General features: G+C 35.9%; 2 protein-coding genes across 5 annotated transcripts in view; both read left to right on the forward strand.

Annotated features, from left to right (window-relative positions):
• The window catches only part of LOC107047777 (dynein heavy chain 12, axonemal), a 44,018-nt gene extending 34,139 nt beyond the window's left edge, over window positions 1-9,879 (forward strand). Inside the window, exons 13-16 of the mRNA XM_015270609.2 lie at window positions 83-1,010; window positions 4,540-4,945; window positions 6,675-6,938; window positions 9,529-9,879. Of these exons, the coding sequence (XP_015126095.2) occupies window positions 83-1,010; window positions 4,540-4,945; window positions 6,675-6,938; window positions 9,529-9,879 (1,949 nt within the window). The remainder of the gene's footprint in view (window positions 1-82; window positions 1,011-4,539; window positions 4,946-6,674; window positions 6,939-9,528) is intronic.
• Window positions 9,880-14,950: 5,071 nt separating this feature from the next.
• The window catches only part of LOC107047826 (FERM, ARHGEF and pleckstrin domain-containing protein 1), a 55,632-nt gene continuing 48,311 nt past the window's right edge, over window positions 14,951-22,271 (forward strand). For 2 of the 4 annotated variants that reach the window (XM_015270677.2, XM_015270674.1), the window contains exons 1-2: window positions 14,951-15,108; window positions 15,835-16,126. In XM_015270677.2, the coding sequence (XP_015126163.1) occupies window positions 15,950-16,126 (177 nt within the window). In that variant the 5' untranslated portion in view covers window positions 14,951-15,108; window positions 15,835-15,949. Of the gene's footprint in view, window positions 15,113-15,150; window positions 15,500-15,834; window positions 16,127-22,271 lie in introns of those variants that run through there. The other 2 variants (XM_015270675.1, XM_015270676.1) reach the window with 2 other exon arrangements.

Here is a 22,271-nt window from a genome sequence, read left to right on the forward strand (position 1 = left end):
AGTGTTTTTCCCATAAATGATCATCCCCAGAAGTTTCTCCCCAACAAAGTTTTATAATTATCTGACAAAATAACTCTCCCAGACTTTCAGAAATTAATCGTCCTGAGGATGCTGAGGCCCGACAAAATAACCCTGAAAGTGATTCAATTCGTCGAGAAAGGACTGGGCAGAAAATTCGTCATTCCACCAAGCTTTGACCTGGCCAAATCCTATGCAGACTCGATGTGCCTAGTTCCCCTAATATTTATCCTATCCCCCGGCTCCGATCCTATGGGCGCCCTGTCGAATTTCGCTGAAGATATGGATTACACTTCGCGGTTCACCTCGATATCTCTGGGTCAGGGACAAGGGCCCATCGCCAAGAGAATGGTTGAACATGCACAGAGCACCGGCTCCTGGGTTTGCCTTCAGAACTGTCATCTTGCTGTCTCCTGGATGCCAGTTCTCGAGAAAATCTGCGAAAATTTCGATCTAACCAACACCTCTATCAACTTTCGTCTCTGGTTAACGAGCTATCCCTCCGATAAATTTCCCATCTCTGTACTGCAAAGTGGCGTCAAGATGACCAACGAACCACCAACCGGTTTACAACAGAATCTCATGAGATCTTATACATCAGAACCAGTTAAAAATCCGGAATTCTTTGAAGGCTGCCCGGGGAAGGAGAAGATATTCACAAGGCTACTTTATGGTCTCTGTTTCTTTCATGCTCTAGTTCAAGAGAGAAGAAATTACGGGGCACAAGGATGGAATATAAGATATGGATTTAACGAATCTGACTTTCAAATTTCTGTTCAGCAGCTGCAAATTTTTATCAATGAGTCTCAGCAGGTTCCTTTCAAAGCCATCAAGTATCTTACCGGAGAGTGCAATTATGGAGGAAGGGTCACAGATGATAGGGATAGACGATGTCTCAATACGATTTTATTGGATTTTTATAACATGGAGGTCATTGAGGATGTCAGTTATAGCTTCTCTGGCATGGGGAGTGAATATACATTGCCCAGAAGGTAGTTTTCATGTTTTCGTACTGATTTTTGCTACCGAATGGAAGCTTTGTAATCGTTCAAATTCAAGTTTTGAATTTTTTAGTTATATCGTCCCAGTATGATTCAAAAAATCCGAAAATGCAATTTTTACATCTCGTCCGTACGTGTGTGTGTGTATGTGGGCACGTATGTAACAAAGTTTTTCTTCAATTGTTCGCTAATGAATGGAAGGAATAGAATCTTTTTTCCTTTTCAAATGTACGTACAGTCAAGTCTCCATGTAAGATACTACACTGAGAGAAAAACAAAAACGTTGTCAAACAAGTCTTGTTTGGGCCAACTAAATCGCTAGTTCAGAATTGTCAAAAACGAATTTGTTTGGTTCGATTTCGAAAGTCGCAAACATGAAAAATTTTTCTGCTTTGACAGCAACGAAATATTTGGCTCAAGAGGAAGATAATTCATACCAGACGGTGCCTTTACCGGATGAAAATATCTCATATAGAGGAAAATTGATCCACAAATATTTTATCCCTAAGTTACAAGATTGCTATCATATCATTATTATTGTTTCATTTAAGGGTTCATTTCTTGTCTGTGATTATTGGACAATCGAAACGAAGAACTACTATCCCTTGTTTCGCATAAAACAGAGATTTTTCGGGAGTAAAATACGTATGGCAGTATCGAATAACGAGGGAGTAGTGCTAGAAATGACATTTCTTGCATCTACAGAGAATGCAATTTTTTTTTAACTACTAAATCTATTTTTGCGACACAAAATTTTTCATTCCGGCGCATGCTCTGCATGTTTGGCACAAAAAAATCCTTTTTGATAATTTTCAAAAACTATTTTCTTGGCACAAGTAAGATTTGTTTGAGAACTTTATCGTTTTTCTCTCAGTGTAGGCCTGAATTCGTGCCGAGTGATACTCCCACTTTTTAGCTTGAATGTTTTTCGTTTCCTGATCTCTGTACAAGATACTCGACAACGGGGCTAGAATTGAGTGACAATGGAGTTGAGATATTCCAAAAATTATTGGAGATATATGCATCTATGATCTAGAACTTAATTGCACATCAATGGAATTTCAAAACGAATGGGCACTCGTTATAGTTCATAAAAGAAATGAAACGCATCGGTCATAAAACTTGGTAAAATATCTATTTTTTACATGTATTGCACCATGTGTTTACATTCATTTTTTGGATGGACAAAACAAAACAAAATTCAAACCAATTTTCATGAAAATCAAAATGAAAGTCTCAATTTTGCCTCTTAGGCCCCTATTACTCAACTAACTTATTCCGAATTTCTAAATGGTTATTTTGAAAAGGAACAATATCTTCCAATCAAACATTCGTATTTCATATCAAGAATTCATGAGAATAGGAAATCGTCTAGTATCTTGTACGAAGAATATCAAATCAAAATATTTTCCCTTCTGAGCGTCAGGAAAGTGGGGGATCCGTAATTCTCGGAATTTTATTCCCCTACAGTCCCCTGGTATCTTGTACAACGATCGAACTGTCTTATTGAGTCCTATCAAGTACCATCAATTAAAATTTAATCCGTCGATTATTTTTTTTTCCCACGATAACTAAAAAAAAGTTCTGAATTGATTGAATGATGGCTTTAAAAAATTGTTTGGATATCCTTTCGGCGGAGTTCGAAAGTGAAGGCGATAGCGTTAATCGTTTTTTTGATTTATTTGAAACTTTCCAAAAATTTAGTATTTTTCATAAATTTCCCTGAAAATGAACTTTCTGATGGTTTCGTCAAATGTGATGTTTCAATTTCATTCAAGTAGATGTAAATAAGTTTTCTACTAACAATGAATTACACATGATAGAAGCAAATGATGTACAAAGTAACCATTCGGAAGCATATTGCTAATTTACTAGCAAAAATAACTGCATTATATGCAATACAAGAGCAATTTCCCACTTGTTTTATTGGGATAACGAATTTCATTAATGGAATTTCCATTTGGGAAATGAAAATTCCGTTAATTGTGCTTATCTCTCTGAAAATGAGGGATTGAAAAGAAAAAAGGGGGAGGGGGGAGGGGAGGGGAGACTTGTTATAAAATTATTCAACTCCGGAGGTAATTATTTTGAGGGCGAGTCATTTTATGTACAAATGTGTTAAGATCTTGCAGGATACAAAACCGCAAACGAACACTTTTCAAAAAGTGTCGTAAGACCTTTTATGATACAAGCGTGAAAAAAGGCACGATCGTAAAATGTTGTACGACGTCCATGAAAAGCGTAATTTCCAACTTGTGTTATTACAGCCCACACTGTCGTCACAAGTAAAAAAAATCACAGAAAAACCTAGCGCACTCGCTAGGAAATCGTATTCGTTTTTCGACGATCCTATTGATTCATTTATGCAATAGAAATGTCAATAGAAAATATTTTATAGAAAAGAATTATAGACTTTGGAATTTCAATAAATATTATTCGATTTTCTATTGAAATTCGCCGGCATCAATTTGGTAATTTTTTTTACTGTATTTTTTTCGATTCTCAATGAAACATTGAAGCAAAGAACGAGAACATTATAAGCCGAAGCGGTTCTATAGAAGATATCTTCACAGAATAAGTTGTATAGAAATTTTACAATCTATTGATTTTGTGTTTTAATAGAATATTGTGTATTAAATTTTTTTTTCAGTTATGAGCATTGAAAAAAAAGTCGACAATATCCATAATTAAAAGTTGATGAATAAAAATAATACATAGTTTAATAATAAAAAATGTGGAAAGTTATTCCACATTTCTCGTAAGTTTTCAAATGTAAAAATCCTACTAGGGTGAACAGGCCAATTGCTGAACGGTTAAGGGAAGTTCGAGTTTCGTGTTAGGATTTAAAATAAAAGAATCACCTAAATGGGGATATGAATTCATAGCCTTAAGGTTTTCATACCTTCAAGAATGTTTTAATTAGCAGAAAAAAATTATTTTTCCGTACTGCTCTCCACTTTTCCTCGTCCGGAGATTGGTATTAGCCCTTCCCCAAACTCGTAAAAGTGAAAAATATCGTTCATGGCTAGTGCCATGGGGTTTTTTTACTCGCGTTATTGGCCAGTTCTCGCCTCCGGCTCGGACGCCAACTTCATGCGAGTAAAAACCCCACGGCACTCGTCCTGAAATATACTATGAAGTGAAAATAACAAAACAAAGAATAATTCAATTAAGAAATAATTAAATGTGAATGAAACCCCTAATTTCTGGACGATCTTTCTGGGCCATATTATTTTTTATTTATTAAATTCCGATCAATAGAAAAAATAATTGATCACATGATTATACACGAGTAATATTATTGGAAAATGAAATATATTCAGTACAATTTTCATTTTATTTACGGAATATTTAATGCAAGTTGAGATCGTCCAGATACTGACCCCTGCCCAGAAATTGGCCTGTATGGAAATTTTCTATACGTTATCAATTACGAAAGAATTGCCTTATTGTTGAAGATGTCAGATGGTATCAGCAAACATTATTTACCGGGTTGATTTTCATTTTTTTTCTGGGTCAGGATTGGTTATCGTGATTACATAAGACAAATCGAGGGAATCCCTATGAATCCACCCCCAGAAGTATTCGGTCTCCACATGAATGCGGGAATTACGAGGGATTTGGAGGTGTCCAAAACATTCTTTGAATCGATGTTAAAAATTCAGGGAACCGTGACGGTGGGAGATACGTCGAAACAGGATGAATTATTACTAACAATGAAGAGGGACATTTACAATCGTCTGCCGGAGCTGTTTGATATTGAGGAAGCGCAAAAAAAATACCCGGTATCCTACATGGAATCCATGAATACGGTTTTAATCCAGGAGATGGAACGGTATAATACGCTCTTAAGGATGATGCGAGGGTCACTCCAGATGCTGGAGAAGGCGGTTCAGGGAATGATCGTGATGACACCAGAATTAGAGGTAGAATAGTCGAGATTAATATCAAATCTTCATAAACAATTAATTCTTTTGCACTAATTATTTGTTTTCAGACATATAATCAATCTTCAATGCATGATTAATGTCACTCCAATAGCCCACGACTTTTAAAACTCATAGTACACGGAGAAAAATTCAATAAAAATTACCAGAAAAAACGTACACTGATAGAAAGGATTAGTTATTGTTAACAAATAGATTTGGTTGGCGACGAGGGTCTATTCGATCTCACGAAATGTTCATTCGTTCATAGTTAATAAATGCACATTTGAGAAGGCTTGTTTGCTCGATTTTCACCTGTCAAATGAACCATTCATGAACTATTAACGAATATTCATTTGGTCATATTCAACTTTACCATTCGTTAATAGTTAACGAATCTCGTTTGGAATAAATGAATCAGTCTATCAGTGAAGAAATTACGTTTCAAAACGTAATCCGTGAGCAAAGTAAAATTCGCTAAAAAGTATGAGTCGGAACTGAAATTGTACGAATCGCTACGTAAATTCTACAATTTGTTCCGTAAAAATTCACCACCCATCTGATGACTCACTGCTGTGGGAACAACAAGTCGTTCCATAATTTTTCCTCAACGATTGAGAAATTTTACGGAACGGAACATAGAAATAACGCACCAGCTTCATAAAAATTGTTGAACATTCAAGAATTTTTTATTTTGGGGGCACAATAAGTCGCGAAATTTCTGTAAGATTTTACTTCTTTGGGAAAAATTACGTGACAATTTCGTACTTTGTTCGGTGATGAACCTGAAAAATCACTAAACCGTTCAGATTTCTTCTCTTCCATTCCTATAAAAATTGCCGAAAAAAACGATTTCCCATTGAGGATTACGTGAATTGTTCCGTAATTTTTACTGAATATTTCCCTCATCGGAATTTCGGCCAATGGAGGGCCGCATTTGATGTCACGTGGTACAACCTACACGGTTTTATATCGGTAAAATTTGGTAAAACCACGGCACGTTGCTAAGGGAGAATAAACAAAATAATTGAAATGCGAAAGTGTAGGCTGTACCACATTGACATCAAATGCTGCCCTCCAGTGACCGAAATTCCGATGGAGGAAATACTCCTCCAAATACCCCTCGAGCTTCAAAATGCATCGGGTATTTCCCTCAACCTTCTCTGCAAACAAACGATCGTGTCGAGTTTTGTAGGAAAATCCCTCGCGCTTCGCGCTCGGGATTTTTAAACCTACAAAACTTGACACTCTCGTTTGTTTGCAACGAAGCTGTCGGGAAATACCCCATCATTTTGAAGCTCTCCGGGTATTACTACTGAATATTTCTCTTCGTGTAGTCTCCCCTTAATAAACGTCCCATTATCTCGATGAAATGGAATCGAAAATTTCAGGAGAACGTTTTTTTAGCAAAGGAAATTCCCGATAAAAAAAGGGTCGCTTACCGATTTCATTTACAATCGCTCATTACCGATATAATTCGAGATGATCAACAAATCAGTAGTGAAATCGTAAGAATAGTTCAATCTATGGGATATTCCATTAAAAATCGTATGCAAATTTGACTCATGCACAGTTATCAAAGAACGTTTTCTGAATAAAATTGATGAATTGTAAGCCATCAGCACTCCGCTTCCATGCAATCCTCAGCGTTATCCTCCAAATACAGTCGACATGAAATTCCCCGCATTAGGTCCCCCTCAATTGACGAATCTCGGTCTTATTTACTCAGATCCTCTCTCAAAACATGATGAATGGGAAAATCCCACCCACGTGGATCAAAGCCAGCGCCTATCCCACCCTGAAGCCCCTGTCAAGCTTCATCACCGACTTCCTGAAGCGCCTCGATTTTTTCCAACACTGGTTGACAAACGGAAAGCCGTCGACCTTCTGGATTTCCGGCTTTTCATTCGTGCATGCCTTTCTCACCGGCGCAATGCAGAATTACGCGAGGAAATACAAGATTTCCATTGACAAACTTGACTTTGACTTCGAGGTCAGTACCTAAACGAAATTGTGAAAACATACACAGAGAAAGAAAAAGTTTTAGTTATTTAGGTGTATATTAAGGATGTTCAAGTACTTTGACTATTTTTTCTCCCCTGAAATAATTTTCGACTTTTTAGTCCAAAAAAATGGGGCTAATAAAATTGCAATAAAATTCAAAAAAAAAATTGGGGCTTTCATTTGAGTCTCATTTGACCCTAAGTTTTCGAACATTTTATAATGATTTTATTATTTAAACTTTGCACGTCTGAATTCGAATCTCGATATTGAACCGTTAGAAACCATTTTGAAAATCTAATGGAAAAAAAATGGAAAGTTCATTTTTGGAGGAAGATTGATGAAACAATCTAAAAATTACAATTTTTGAAAATCATTAGCATTTTCTGTAAATAATTTATAAACAATCAATTTTCCACCATAAAAATCATTTGGTCGGAATCGAAACTAATTTATTCATATTCAGAATTTTTCCAGAAATCGATTTTATGCCGAAACAAATATGGTTTCTGAAAGTTTAAACAATTTCAAACATTTATTTATAAACAACGAAGGTGTTAAAAAATCATAATTCTGTGCAAAATATAATTTGAATGATACTGAATATTCATAAATCTTTTTCAAAATGTTCTCACGCAATTTAATTGACAAATTTGATGATTGAAAATGGTGGAATCGATAGTGTGGTCTGTACGAAACTGTAAAAAGTACTTGGATAGCCTTAATAGTAGATTATGTTATTATGTTGGTTGAATTTTATATTTTATTCAAAAAATAAGATGTGTTACACGTACGTGAAAAAAAGTTCTACTTTTCCGCACGTACGTGTAACACATCCTATTTTTTGTAATATCTGCTGTGGTCACTGTTCGGAACCGTAGTGGAGACAAAATAGTATATTTCAGCACGTGTGGGGCAATTTCGTCTTTAACGTGTGTGGGGTTTACAGCATGAGCCGAAGGCGAGTGATATAACCACACACGTTAAGGACGAAATTTCCCAACAAGTACTGAACAAAATTTTATGTCACGAAGCCTGAAACCGGCTGAATTAGACACGAGACGCGAAGCGTCGAGTGAGTAATCCAGCCGGTTTCAGGCATGAGTGGCATAATAGTGGTTTTTGTACACGAGTGTGTCAAGTGAAATTTACGCACACCGTACGGTAAACAACCGCTTTACGGACACTCAACCGTTTCGAAAAGTGTACTTTTCAGGCAGGTATTACAAAATAGTATATATGGATACGAGTGCGTAAAACGATTTTCCGCACTTTTTCCACGAGTATCCAACCCTATGTTTCATCACAGTGTGTAGAACTCTTCGCGTGCGCAAAATTTTACTTTACGCACAAGTGAAAAGTTTTACAAGTGATAAAATCCTCGAATTCAGTGATTTTGTCATTAATTTTCATGAAGATTAAAAATTTGTATTCTATTCCAAATATATGTTCATTGAAATTTAACAGCATTTTCCCTCATTTTGAGAAATTATTTCGTTTGAATTTTATATTTTACTCAAAAAATGAAAAATCAATAACAATGATAATAATAATCGAAGTTATCTCTCATGCATAGGCTCTTAGGACGATTGTGATAAGCACAACGCTATATGACGATCTTTGATTATTAATCACTTAAAAATAAAATCTAGGAGAGTTTAATTAACCCCTCAACCCTGACATCCATACCACATATGGTATGGACCTAACGCGTGAATACATGTCTCTTTTTAAGGCCCGGGTGTACTATCTTTCGAATGCTATCTGGATTTTTTTTTATCTTTCGTAATCCAAAATTGTCAATTGAGTGGTACATCATGTAGAAATTCCTAAAAATTATGATAGATTGATGAAAAAAAATGGAAAAAATTCTGAATTTTTTCAAAGAGCGTTTTTAATTGAGATTCAGGATGAGTTGAAAAAAGTGGAAATAACAAATATCTGATTCGCTGTGGCAAATTATCTATTAACTGTGATTTTCCATGGTGTATAACAAAACACTAACTCCTCATGGGAAGTGACAGGTAGGTATCTCAATTTTCAAAACAGTGGTATGTAGTCATCTGCCATTTTTATGTGATAAAAGTGTGATTAAAAAATTCTCCAAAATATTACAACTTTTTTCAAAGAGCCTTTTCCGTAATAAACGTCTCTGTGCAGTGTGGGAAAAGATTTACGAAATCAGTCTTCCCCATGCATGATATTGGGTGACAGGCCGCCATTTGTCACCGTAAATCAGATATATTTTTCAATTTCTTGTTATTCAACTTATTCTGAATATAAATTAAAAATGCTCTTTGAAAAAATTAAGAATTTTTTCTACTTTTTTAAAAAATTTTCATTCATAATTTTTCAAAACTTCTGCATGATGCAGGACTTAATTGACAATTTCAAATGACGAAAGATGAAAAAAAAACATCGAGATACCGTTCGAAACTATAAAATCCCTGAAAATTAGAAATATAGTCCTAAAAAACAGAACGTTATTTTTCCGTATATCTCCAATAAAAACCTCAATTCACAATTCAACAAAAGCCTCAATTGCATAATGTCTAACATCTCAATTCTCGCAACAACAACAGGTAATACGAGCCTATCAATTAGATGAATCACCCGAGGACGGTGTCTACGTCTACGGAATGTACCTGTCAGGCGGGAGATGGGACATTGGTAAAATGCATCTAACCGAGAGTTACCCAAAAGTCCTCTGGGATTCACTGCCCATTGTCTGGTTCAAGCCCACAGAAGCAACTTTAATTGAGATAGGAACACGATACGAGTGTCCATTGTACATAACATCCGCGAGGTTTGGTACCCTCAAAACAACTGGCCACTCAACTAATTACGTCTTAATGATTATGCTTGACACCAAAACACCCGTGAGCCACTGGATCAAACGTGGACTTGCACTACTTTGTCAATTAGATGATTAAATGAAATGAAAAATTCAATTAGACCGCTTGCTACACTTTACGTAATGCATTCTCAGTTGAAAAAACTTATTTGACTTCAACATTTATATTGCAGTAGGTCTCCGGCATATGCCAGGAAACGGAATAGTAAATAGACTCATATTTTAGCTCGAGGTAAAAATGAAAATGAGTGAAGCAAGTGCAATCGCTTTACTCTCTTTGCTGTTTGTTCTTCCTCTTCGGATTGATAAAATTCGATAAAAAGTCATAGTTAATTATTGATCGAGTTAGAATATGTAGTACAGTCAAACTTGTTATATGAGTTTTCCTTCAAAGCAGAGAGATAAACTGGGCCAAAAGTCTTGAATCAATTTTACGATGAAAAAGAGAGAATTGACGAGACGATTAATGAGACGAGTTCAGCTAGATGAATGAGCTGACTCTTGTTAACTGGGTTTATCGTTTCTACATAATTTATAGATTTTGTTAATGGAGATACAATTGCTGTTGGAATTCTGCAACTCTTCAAAAGTTCCAGATCTCGTTTTTAATGGTTTTCAATGGTTTAACTCAGGTAGGAAATGCCAGTGTTGGACAAACGGGCCAAGTGCGGCACAAGCCTGGGCTTGCCAAGTCTCGGCAGCCAAGCTTGGTCCGAGGTTCGGCCATTCCTGGAGAGAGGGCTTGAGTCTCGGGGGAGGGGCGGGTATCCGAGCCTTGGATGACAGATCTGGCTCGGAGCTTGGTCATTGGGCTCCAACCGTTGGTGTAATTGTAAGAGCAAAGTCGTAAGGATACGGTAATGAAAATGGAATCACAGGGGTAAAATCATAAAGGGGCAATCTGAAGAATTGCAAGGGTTAAATAGTAATAATGGAAAGCGGCGAGAAAATGTTATAACCCATATATGGGTAACATCGTGAGGGTTGAATGGTAAGAGTGAAATCTTGAGGGTAAAATTTTAAGGGAATAATCGTAAAAATAAAATGGCTAAAGTAACATTGTAGACATTAATACCACGTCTTATTCGCTATTTATCACGACGAAAAGATCAATCGTCTTTAACATTGTCGCGCTATGAGCGCCGCGCCGCACTATTTTCGATTTTTTAAATGATACTGCCGTAAAGCCTCAGAAAAATTTGAAAAAAATTGACATCTCATTTTGAAGCGTCTAGAAGCCTTATCAATGAAAATATCCGCCAAAAATATCATAAGTAGTTGGATTTTCAAATTTTTGTACAAATGTATAAGGCGAATTTTCAGAAAAACATGACATCTTTGAGCTTGATTATAAAAGTAAGGGTGACACTGAACATAAAAAATCTCACGGGACTTCTTCAAGTATCCGATCTAGATCACTCTTGATTTTTTTCAGATTTTTCCTACATCTGTCAAATTTATCATTATGTCGATTTGTGCTGGTGCGGCGCTTACAGCGCGACTAACGGCGTTCGTAACTTTTGTGCGACCAACGAAGTGTTAAAAATTAATGATCATTGTTACAAATTTTGCAATCATTTTATCATTATGATTATTCATTATGCAATTAATTTACCGATTAAACTGTAGTTGAATGATTTAATATTGCTATGAACTGGGTATTGAAACGATCAAGTGGAAAAAAAACTGAGGCGGAACTAATATGAACCATTTGAAATAGAGATTTTACTGAGTGTGCGGTGTGCGCTAGTCGTTAGGGCGTAGAATTAGTAATTGGGAGGTCGTAGGATCGAGCGCAAGTCAGGGTAAGATTTTAAATCAACAAAATCGGCCTTTCAGCGATGATTGCATTAGGATTTGGTAGGTAGCGCACAATTAATGCAAAAAATTGTCCTTGAAAGTGTTATATTATTTTGTTTTTGTTATTATTGATAATTGTCTTGAATAGTTATTTATTTATTTTCCTCCTGTGATGAACGCTCAGGAATAACATTGAATTACTTGTATGCCAATCACTCATATCATATTCATGTCATTAAGCAATGATTAATTGAGCCTGGACAACGACTGGTAAACAACGCTGGGCCGAGATCCACGCCCAGACCTGGCCCCATGTTATCATCTCAGGTTTCACTATTACTGTTAGAAATTTTTGTCATGTTTAATTTTCACTAAAAAAAATTTCAGGATATCTTGTCATAGCAGCCCGGTAGCTTGGCGCAGTGGGTAAGTTCGTTGCCTCACGTGCGAAAGGTTCCGAGGTCAAAACCCGGCCGGATAGAATGGTGAGATCCAACCATTTAAAGACTTAATCATCATCGCAGCATACCCTAACCGAGTCGAAGCGATGAAAAATAACGATTAAAATAATATCTTGTCATTGAAAAATCAAATATTCCATAGATTTTCTGTTCGAATGATCTGAAAATCAAAGAAAAACTCAATTTTTCAGTTCAATTATTCCGTGAAAATTTTGAAAAATCTGGTAAATTCAACGAAAATGTGAAAATTCATGTTATTTTGTTTCTGAATATTTGTTCCATTGAAAATTCCATCAAGTCGCGAACTTTCCGTTCCACTTCCACTGAAAACTCATGAATTTTGTCGAATTTTACTTAAAACTTGAAATTTCCGAACCATTTTTCTCCTAAATCGGATTCACTCTCATGAGAATTACTACCATAGTTTCCATGAAATTTCTAAAAATTTCCAACAGTCAAGTCCGGCGCGGTTCCGGCTGGGAATGGGCCCCGAACTTCGGCAGCCCGGCGGCTGTGCTTGGCCCGAGCCCGGCCCATTCGCTTTTCCCTACATGAAAAAAACAAGCGGAGACATTGTCACTGAAAGTATAATTTTGGCGATTACTCAACTCTGTTATATAGATATCAATTTTCGGGCTGAAAACTTATCTTCAAAGTGAGTTTTTGGTAAATAACTTCGAACTTTAGGGAGATAGAAGAATTTCAGTTGATAAGACAAGAATGTGAGCGACAAGAATGATTTTCATAGAAATGCCGTCATGTCCATTCCTATTTAAACCATTTTGCTGGCATTTTCGTCTAGAACTATTCAGAATACAAAAAAAATTCGAAATGACTCATTCGTGTGTCAACTGGGGAAAAATACTAAATACTGAGCTTTTTTTCCACCAGGGGAAAAGTTGGATCAAAAGATACACTGGAATGGCGGTGGATACGTGACAAAAAATCGAATTTATATGACGCGAATGCAATTGTAGTTGATGTTTCTCTCATCTCTTTTCACGTTTACTCTTTTCATGATTTCTTTTTGAAATCTCACATCAAAGCCTCTCCCTGAATGTGATTCGTCTCGATCCGTAATTTCGTTATCAAGTTTTCCTTTTTGTAAATACAAATATGAACTTCAAAAATATAATTTAAATAATAATTCACATTAAATTATTAAATAATAATTAATTATTTAATAATTAATCATTTAATAATTTCAATTTTTTTTTTGAGAAATAGGAGAAATTTAAATGTTCATACTGGCGATTGGAATATTCATTCTATTGAAGATTGATGCCATCATTTAAAAACTGCAATTTTGAAAAATTACAAGCATTTTCAATAAATAATTTATAAACAATCAATTTTCCACCATAAAAACCATTTATTCGAAATCGTAACAAATCGTTATTCATATTCAGAATTTTTCCAGAAAGCGATTTCTTCCCTAAAAAAAATGAGATTTCCGAAAGTTCAACTAAAATAACTAAACAGCTTCAATTATTTACTAATAAACAATGAATGTTTAAAAAATAACAATTCCGTGCAAAATGTAATTTAAATGACGCTGAATGTTCATAATTTTTTTCAAATTTTTCTCACGCAATTGAATTGCCAAATTTAATGAATAAAAATGGTTGAATCTATAGTTATAATGGATATTCTCAACTTCGCAAGCCTGTGAGCTACAAATACAACTACGAGAAGTTCGCCGTCTCCTTCAAATCCCAAGATTTCCGAAAACCTGGTCACAAGGTAAAATTAACTCATGTCGCATTGCCATTTCACGGTCGGATAACCACGCCAGAACCACGAATTAAAATTCACATTAATGAATTCTTGATGCGCCTCGCACATCGAATAATTTCCCTCGCCTCGGATTTCCTCCAAGCGATGAATCATCACTTTGATCAAACCCATGGCGTTAAATTATTCAGCGTTAGTACACTGGTAACGATAACCGGCTCGCAATCCTGCATATCTATCGTCTCCAGAAAAGGTCTAAAATCATAATTCCGCAAACACATACATGCATTACCCGTAATAACCCACACATAAACGTTCCTCCGATAAAAGGGGAAAAAGGGCGTGGCCCTTTCCGCCACTCAATCCTCTCTCGCTGCGAAAAAAAAACCCAGCATTTCCACAACTTCCCTGTAGCGATTACCAGTGCGATATCGAGTTTCTCCAGTGATTCAAGTTCACTGCAGTCCCTATTCCCTCCTGCAACCGAGTGCTGGGCATTGCCAAAGTCCTCGGTGCATACCTAAATCCCATAGTACCTGATTGGACGGTTGGGGCCTACCACCGAAAGACCTCTGGCCATTCCAGTCTTGGATATCCCTCTGTGGCCTTCGATGTTAATACCAAAGGAGTGCATCGTTCATAATGCACTGTGATTGCGGCTGCGCCGACGTACACTCGCAGACCGCTCACTTTTCATCGCAATACATCATGAATTATTAAAAAATAAGAACCCCGAAGAACAAACAATACGAATAATTCCATCCATTCTTCGATCCAATGAATCATTACAATCCCTCGCCGAAACATCCGAAACCCGCTCAAATATGCTGAAATGCAGAAAAAAATCTTCAATTTTCCAATTATCCCTAATGGATTATTGACTCATTTATCTAATGAAACAATTGATGCTCATTTGAGGTCACGGTAATGGCTGACATAAACATGAATACCGGTGTTTGCCTCGGTGAAATGTACTCTAACTGTAAAAAAAATAGAGAGAATCTGAGAGCAACAGAGACAGTGACTCGAGCTGTTGGATATCACATCGAGCTTGAGAACCACTGAATCCCTCCCACCATCGCACTAACCCAACACATCCCTCCCCAGCGGCCGTGTTTCACTCCAGCGAAGCGAGTGGAGAAAGAGGGGAGAGCCGTCAGTGCTCCATAGGTGTTTAGTTTGGTTCGGCATCCACGGGTTTTCCTCGCCCGAACGTGGGCATTTTGTTACGAGGAAAGCCGACCGAAAAAAAAACATCGTGTTAGACAAGACACAATAAGCCCCACCCGTGGCTGACCGATATAAATAAATAAGTAAGTGAGTATTGTTTATGTTTAATTCGAGTTATGTGTTGATGATACAAGTGTTGGAGCGGAAATAACGCAGAAAAAAGAGGAGAGGCGGTGCGGTTTGGCAATGCCGGGTAACGTAGCCGAGTGATCAATGAACTCTAGGGGCCCGTCTTCGTGTTTTGGGGCGTGCTTGCCAGTGTTGGCACTCGACACTCGGCCCGCATCCCTTCAAAATGCATTTATGGTTGTTTCAAAGTCCGTTGTGTGTGACAAGTCGAGAGATAATGAGTTTGTATGATTGACACCTTCAAGGAAATATTGAGTGGGACCTTGAGGAGATTTTTTTTTCTCGAGAGAGTTCCTGGTGCATTCAAGACCTCAAGTGTGTCGTAATGAGGAACGATGCATCGATGTGAGTGATGGTGTATCGACGTTTATTACTCGTGTTTTGTTTGGTTCATTTGTTGGTCTAGTTTATTGTCTCTTATTCGTCATTTCCACCGGCTTTGTCTCGTCATTTTCCGAGTGGCGAGGGTCCTTTTATCGTCTTTGTGACATCGGTTACATCAGAGAGTGCGTGATTATCACCAACGAACACTCTAGTTGTACACATTTTTATGCCTGGGATGAGGCTGCTCTTGTTGTCAAAGGGTCTTCGTGAAAGCAATTTTTTTCCATGGCTTTAGGAGTATGTTTTCCGTTTTTTTTAATGGATGCAGGGAAATTTTTTTCTCTCTCTGTGCGTAGGATGACAACCTAACGACGAAGGTGGGGATCGATGAACTCTGGTTGAGAATAAGGGAATTGGAAGGATAAAGGAGGTGGAGCGGGGTGGTATCACGCAAATTACTTGGATGGGACTATGAATGATATCGACAATTTAGGGATGATCAGCTCCAAGATGCCGCACAGTCACTCCACACCCGCTGGTGTAGATGGTGGCAGTCGTACGCCACCCACTACACCGAGAAAGGCTGGAAAAATGCTTGCTGTCAGGGTGCAAATGCTGGATGATACCATCACCATGTTTCAAGTGCAGGTAAAGTCATTTAATTAAGGGAGAGTGGGGCAAAATGAACCATGGGGCAAAATGGTACAGTCGAAAGTACGACTGGTTGACGCAATTGGAGCAAACAAAAATTTTTTTTATCAACTTTTTGCTTCCGAATGGAAGCATTGCAATTGTTCAATTTTCACATTTTCTAATTTTGCTTGGAAATGATGCAGAATGGTCTGAACGTAAAAATACGAAATTTGGGGACCATATCTGTGCGTGACACTGCCCAGTCGGTGGTCATTTTTTCGTAGATTTGATAATTAAACGGGAAAAATCATTCCAAAAAGTTTGAAATTTTTTCAGTTAATTAGTATAACTTGAGACCAACTCCATGCCAAACTTCAGCTTGTTTTTATTAATTTTTGTTTATTAACTTTTTTGTATTTTTGGGAGTGCTGATTAGAATAATAATTTTCCATTCAGTAGAATAGAAAATTATTGCGATGTTTTGACGGAGAAGATTTTGTCAATGTACTAATTGAAAAGAAAATGAAAAAACCAAATTCAAAGTCCAGAGGAAGGCCCAGGGGGAGACCCAGATTGGGAAAAGGGAAAATGTGATACTGAATTTCAATCGAATGAAAAAAATTTGTAATCTGCCTAATTTAATCAATTGAATTACAAGACGAATAAAACATTATTATTGTCATCAGTACTCCCAATAATAAAAAAAGTTAAAAAACAGAAGTTGAGAAAAAGATTTTTTTATTTGAATTGCGTCAAGTAGTCGTTTTACGGCTGTTTCATTTTGCCCCACCCTTCCCTAATTTTTAAGATATTGCAGGGACAGATTAGTAGGGTAAATAAGCCAATAGCCGGACAATTTCATCTTTTATTGAATATTTTATAAATAATAGAATGAAAACTGTGCGAATTATTTTCATTATCAATAATAACACTTATTTATAATCATGTCATGAAGTTTCTTTTTCGAAATGTCAACATTACAGCAAGAAAAAGAATAAAATATTCGGAAGGTACAGTGCTGGGTGGCGAGGCGCTGCAATTTGCTAAGCATTAGTGACAAAGTGTGGATAAAAAAAAAGTTCTCTTCTGAAAGAGTGAGATGTGGGAAATACCACAATATTTGCAGGAGAAGAATCACATCCCGAAAATTAAGAATATATTTGGCCTTGTATTTCTTCAGATTCAATAAAAAAAAATTCACATGTCTATGTAAACTGGATGACAATTCTATATTCCTCCAGACCGTCCATGTATTGGCTATTCTTTCAGGTTTAGAACTAATTTTTTATTCATTTAGCTACTTCATCGATTTTAAATCCTTTAATGAAGTTCAACATTTCCTTAACCGTCCAGCTATTGGCCTGTTTACCCTAGTAATTTTTGGGAGAGTGACATTGCATTTGATTTACGGGGAAAAATCTGGAAATCTCAAATTTTATCGAAAATTCAGTGGAATTTCTAACTCACATTTGAATTTCCAATTAAAACATGAATATTTAGTCTTGAATTGACGCTTCATTCAGAGACTTTTAATTTTTTTCAATGCCTATTCATGTTTTAAAAATTTTTTGTCGTGTCTACTATCAGAAAAAAAGTGGAATTTCATGGACAGTACACTGTTAGAATTTTTGAAATTTCGTGGAAGATATTATAGTAAATCTCATGAGAGTTACATTGAATCGAATTCAGGGGAACAATGGTTTGAAATTTCAAGTTTTAAGTAGAATTCACGGAAATTCATGAGTTTTTAGTGAGAGTGAGATAGTTTTTTAGTGAGTGAAATTTCACAACTTGATTGAATTTGCAGTGGAATGTGAATATTCAGAAACAAAATGACATGAATTTTCAAATTTTCCCTGATGTTCCAGATTTTTCTGAATTTTAACAGAATAATTGAACTGAAAAATCAAGTATTTTATTGATTTCCAGATCATTTGAACAGAAAATTTTTAAAGACAAGATTTACTGAAATTTCAGTGGAACTTGAACACGATAAAAATTTTCGGAATTTGGCACAGAAAATTCGGACGTAAATTTTTAACAGTGATATTGTAGTAATTGTCAGAAGAGCGACATTGAATTCGTGTAAGCGGAAACAATCGGAATCTCAAATTTTTCCGAAAATTCAATGGAATTCCTAAATTTTGAGCAGCAGGAAGGTGATAATTTCCGAACTCACTTGAATTTACAATCAAAACGTGAATATTCAGTATTGAATAACCGAAATGTGGGACAAAATGGACACGTTCGACTTTTTTTTCAATATTCATACGTCCGGAACAAATTTATCAATTGGGCTCAGTCCAGGCTCAACACAGAGGGTAATTTTACTTTTCATGGAGAGAACAATCATCCTCTTTCATCCACAAACTGTTCAAGTCGATTTTGACGATTGGCCAATTTTCAATGACTATCTCGAAATCTAGGGGAGATGGCAAAATTTTTGTCATGAACTTTCTTGTAGCTCTCAATGAGTACTACAAAAAATGTTATTACGAACATTCCGTTATCTCCCTTAGATTCGGAGATATTCCTCGAAAACTCCGCTAAGTGCTGAGTCGACTTGAACAGTTTTACCGTTTCGCAACTGAATTTAATGAGTCATTAACATTTCAAAAAAAAGGGAAATGTGTCCATTTTGTCCCACTCATCCCTACACTGAATTTTCCATTAATTGAAAATACAAGAATATGTTCATTTGAAATTTCATGATGTCAGTTAATTTTCATGGGAAAACTCAACTGAAATTTACAGTTCCCGTCAATTTGTTCATGAAATTGGGAATTTTCACCGACGAAATTCCTTGAAATTTCAGTGGAACTGTCAATTGATAAAAAATTCCAAGAAGTGAATGCTTGAGAATTATGTTTGGAATTTATTGACGATGGTTTGGCGTTAGCCTCGATTTTTGTTGTTATGACAATTGAAATGAGACTCCGAATTTATGAGGGTTCTCTCCCTTTTTTTCCCTCTAATACTCGCTGGGAACGGGTTGCAGAAGGGTAATTGGTTTCCATTTAATCTGCCCATCCAGGCACTTTACAAGTAACCGTTTGATTATTCAGGTCAAGCGGTCTAGCTTACAAGTCCTCTTCTGTTAGTGAATAACTTAGCCACTCGATAATTGATTGACATTTTCAATTTTTTATGAATTCAGCTTTCTGCGAGATTAAATTCTTTTGTCAATGCATTTCTTTACATTCATTTTCGTATTTTCAGTTCCGAGGATTTTTTTAAAATTAACATCACGAGTAGAAAAAAAAATTGAGTAATTAGGATATTCGATTTTTTTAGACCAGAATATGATCATTTTTATTACACATGGAGTCGTAAAAGCCTTTCAAAATCTTCTTATGTATTTTGAATGTAACATTTTGACTAATTTTACAATAACTTGAGAGATTGAAATAACCCACTGTAGGTTGATACATAAATAATAAAAAACTTGAGAGATTATGGATTTTTCGAAAAAAATATCAAGAGACTTTGATGGTAGATCAAATTTCCAAACAGGAACATCTCTCAACATTTCACCGATGAGTACTCGCTATTGATGTAATTTCAGTTCTGCCAAGGTGACGACTAGTAATCAGGTGCAGTATTAATCTCCGATTCAATATCTGGAGATTGATTCTGCGCTCTCAACTTAGAAAAATGACATCCTTCATTTTCCTATTTAAATTCTTGATACCATTGTTATATTGATCGATAAGTATTCGGTATTGTTTTGAATGTCGAAAGCGCAAAAAAATGAAAATGATCAATTCATTAGTCACGGATAAAACGAGATAAGCCCACTCGAGATGCAGTTTCTTCTGACTAACTAGAAATCCAAAGGAGATCGTGATTTTTTTTTAATAGTCACAGTTTTTATCGCTGTCATTTTGCTCAACGAAAAATCGCCTGCAACTAATCATTTTATTTCTTAGATCCAAAGATGAGATTTTGTTAAAAATGTGTACCTGGACCTCCCTATAGATTCGACGATTTTCAGTTATCAAATTTATCAGTTAAAGAGCGTAAAAAAAGTTGGAAAAATTCATGGATATTTTTTTTAAGGGTTTCTTCACACCATTTCCTTACTATAAATAAATAATTGAAATTTTTGAGCATGGAAAAATTTCTTATGGTTTTGTAAAATGATTTTTAAGATGGGGAAATGATTGTTTATCAAAAATTGCAATTGCAATTGCTCAACTATTTTGCAAATTCGCTTTCGAGAATAGACTTTGTAATTCAGTACCGAAGCGATAAAACAGTTTAAATCGATTTTGACAACTGGTCAGTTTTCAGTAAATATCTTGAAATCTAAGGTTGATAGCAAAATTTTTGTTATAACCTTTTTTGGAGAGTGAATTGAGAACTACGAAAAAGATAATTTCGACAATTTCGCTATCTCCTTTAGATTCGAAGATATTCTTTAAAAACTCAGCTGAGAGCTCAGTCGACGTGAACCGTTTTATCGCTGCGCTACTGAATTTGTTCCCAATTTTTTCGAATGTTTCCTAAATTTAGATCGTCAATGTTCAAATGAGAAAATCATTGCAAATTGTCCGGAAATATAAGGTCGAATGGGCTTCAATAGAAGCTCTGATGTTCAATTAGAAATAGAGGAGAGGATTTCAATGAAAAACAAAATGACAGTTTGATATCCCTAAGTTCCTTCCATTTACTCTCCGCCACTCGTTTTGACATTTTTCGCAAAGTGCAAAAGTCACACATTGCTCGTTCAATTGTCCAACGCCGGGAAACGCTAATCTATCCGACAATTGAAGTCGTCAAAGCCTTAAAAAACAGCTCCGATTAGTTCCATTAGCCTTGACTGGGATTAGTTAAATCTGCAATGAAATAGTCAATTGGACCTGGTCAGTTAATTCACCTTCGTTGGAAATCCTCTTAGTGCTTTATGATATACTCCGGGAGTAGAATATTATTTCCACTGGGATAAATTATTAGGGCACATTATGCACCAGCAGTGATGGAGTTTAACGCTGAGGTGTGTCAGTTTCCAACAACCGAGGGAAAGAAGCTGCAGGACTGACTTATTGATTTTTTTTCGCTACATTTTTTTTTATTTTTCTTTTCCTCCCCATTTTTTCTTTCGCTCTCATAAAGCACATGTTTGCGTACTCACGGAAGATAATACCTGGAGCAGTTAGGTCGGTTTGTTTATTTTTGGGACGAGAGTTTATATTCTCTCATGTTTTGCTCTCTATAAAAATGTCAAACTGATTTTTTCCTTCTTTTTCATTATGCATATGGAAGTAGCAGTGTATAATGCAACATTATGGGAATCCTGGGAGAGCAGGAATATGCATTCATTATTTTAGTTTTATGACAAAGCTGGCGTTATGATTTTCAAAGATTAAATATTAAAAAATTGCTTTTTATGTCTGGGTTAAATTGTGTGTTGAAGTTGATAATGAGATATTAAGGGGAGACTATTATAAGTTTTAAAAATCGCCGGCTATTGGAATGAGGTTTCGCATACATTCAAGATCTATGATATATGTCTAAAAACGAATAATTAGGGAAAAAAATTGTTGATTGTCCGTTTGCCCCGCAGACGCTTAAAATATTAAAAATAGTCCGGGGCCTCCAAATGTTTGAACTACAGTTTTTTTTTTATTTTTGAAAAAATGTGTGCAATAACAATTACGAATTAGTTCTTTGAAATTCATCTCCTACACAGCTAATTTCGTTATTTTTTAAATAAAAAACTGCACCATTCATGTAAAATAGCCGAAAAAATGTTTCTGAAAGAATTGAGAATATATTTCAAATATTTTAAGGGTTATTTTTCTGCCTATTGTACATGAATGGCGCAAATTTTTATATTAAACAAAACGAAATTAGCTGTGTAGAGGTCGAATTTCAAAAAATTAATTCGTTATTATTTTGAAAATAAATCTGTGCAGCTCAAAAATTGGAGGTCCTGGAATATTTTTAACATTGTAAGCGTCTGCGAGGCAAACGAACAATAAACAATTAATTTTTTTCCAGTAATTATTCGTTTTTCGACATGTACAATCGATCTGCAATGCATGAGAAATCTCACTCCAATAGCCTCGACTTTTAAAACTCAGTAGTCTCCCCTTAAAACCTTTGTCGTAGCTGAAGAAATTTCCTGAAAAAAGCTCTTGACATTTTATCGCAATAT

Source organism: Diachasma alloeum, unplaced genomic scaffold (assembly GCF_001412515.2).
Source record: "Diachasma alloeum isolate Michigan unplaced genomic scaffold, Dall2.0 Dall_scaffold_78908, whole genome shotgun sequence".
NCBI lineage: Eukaryota > Metazoa > Arthropoda > Insecta > Hymenoptera > Braconidae > Diachasma > Diachasma alloeum.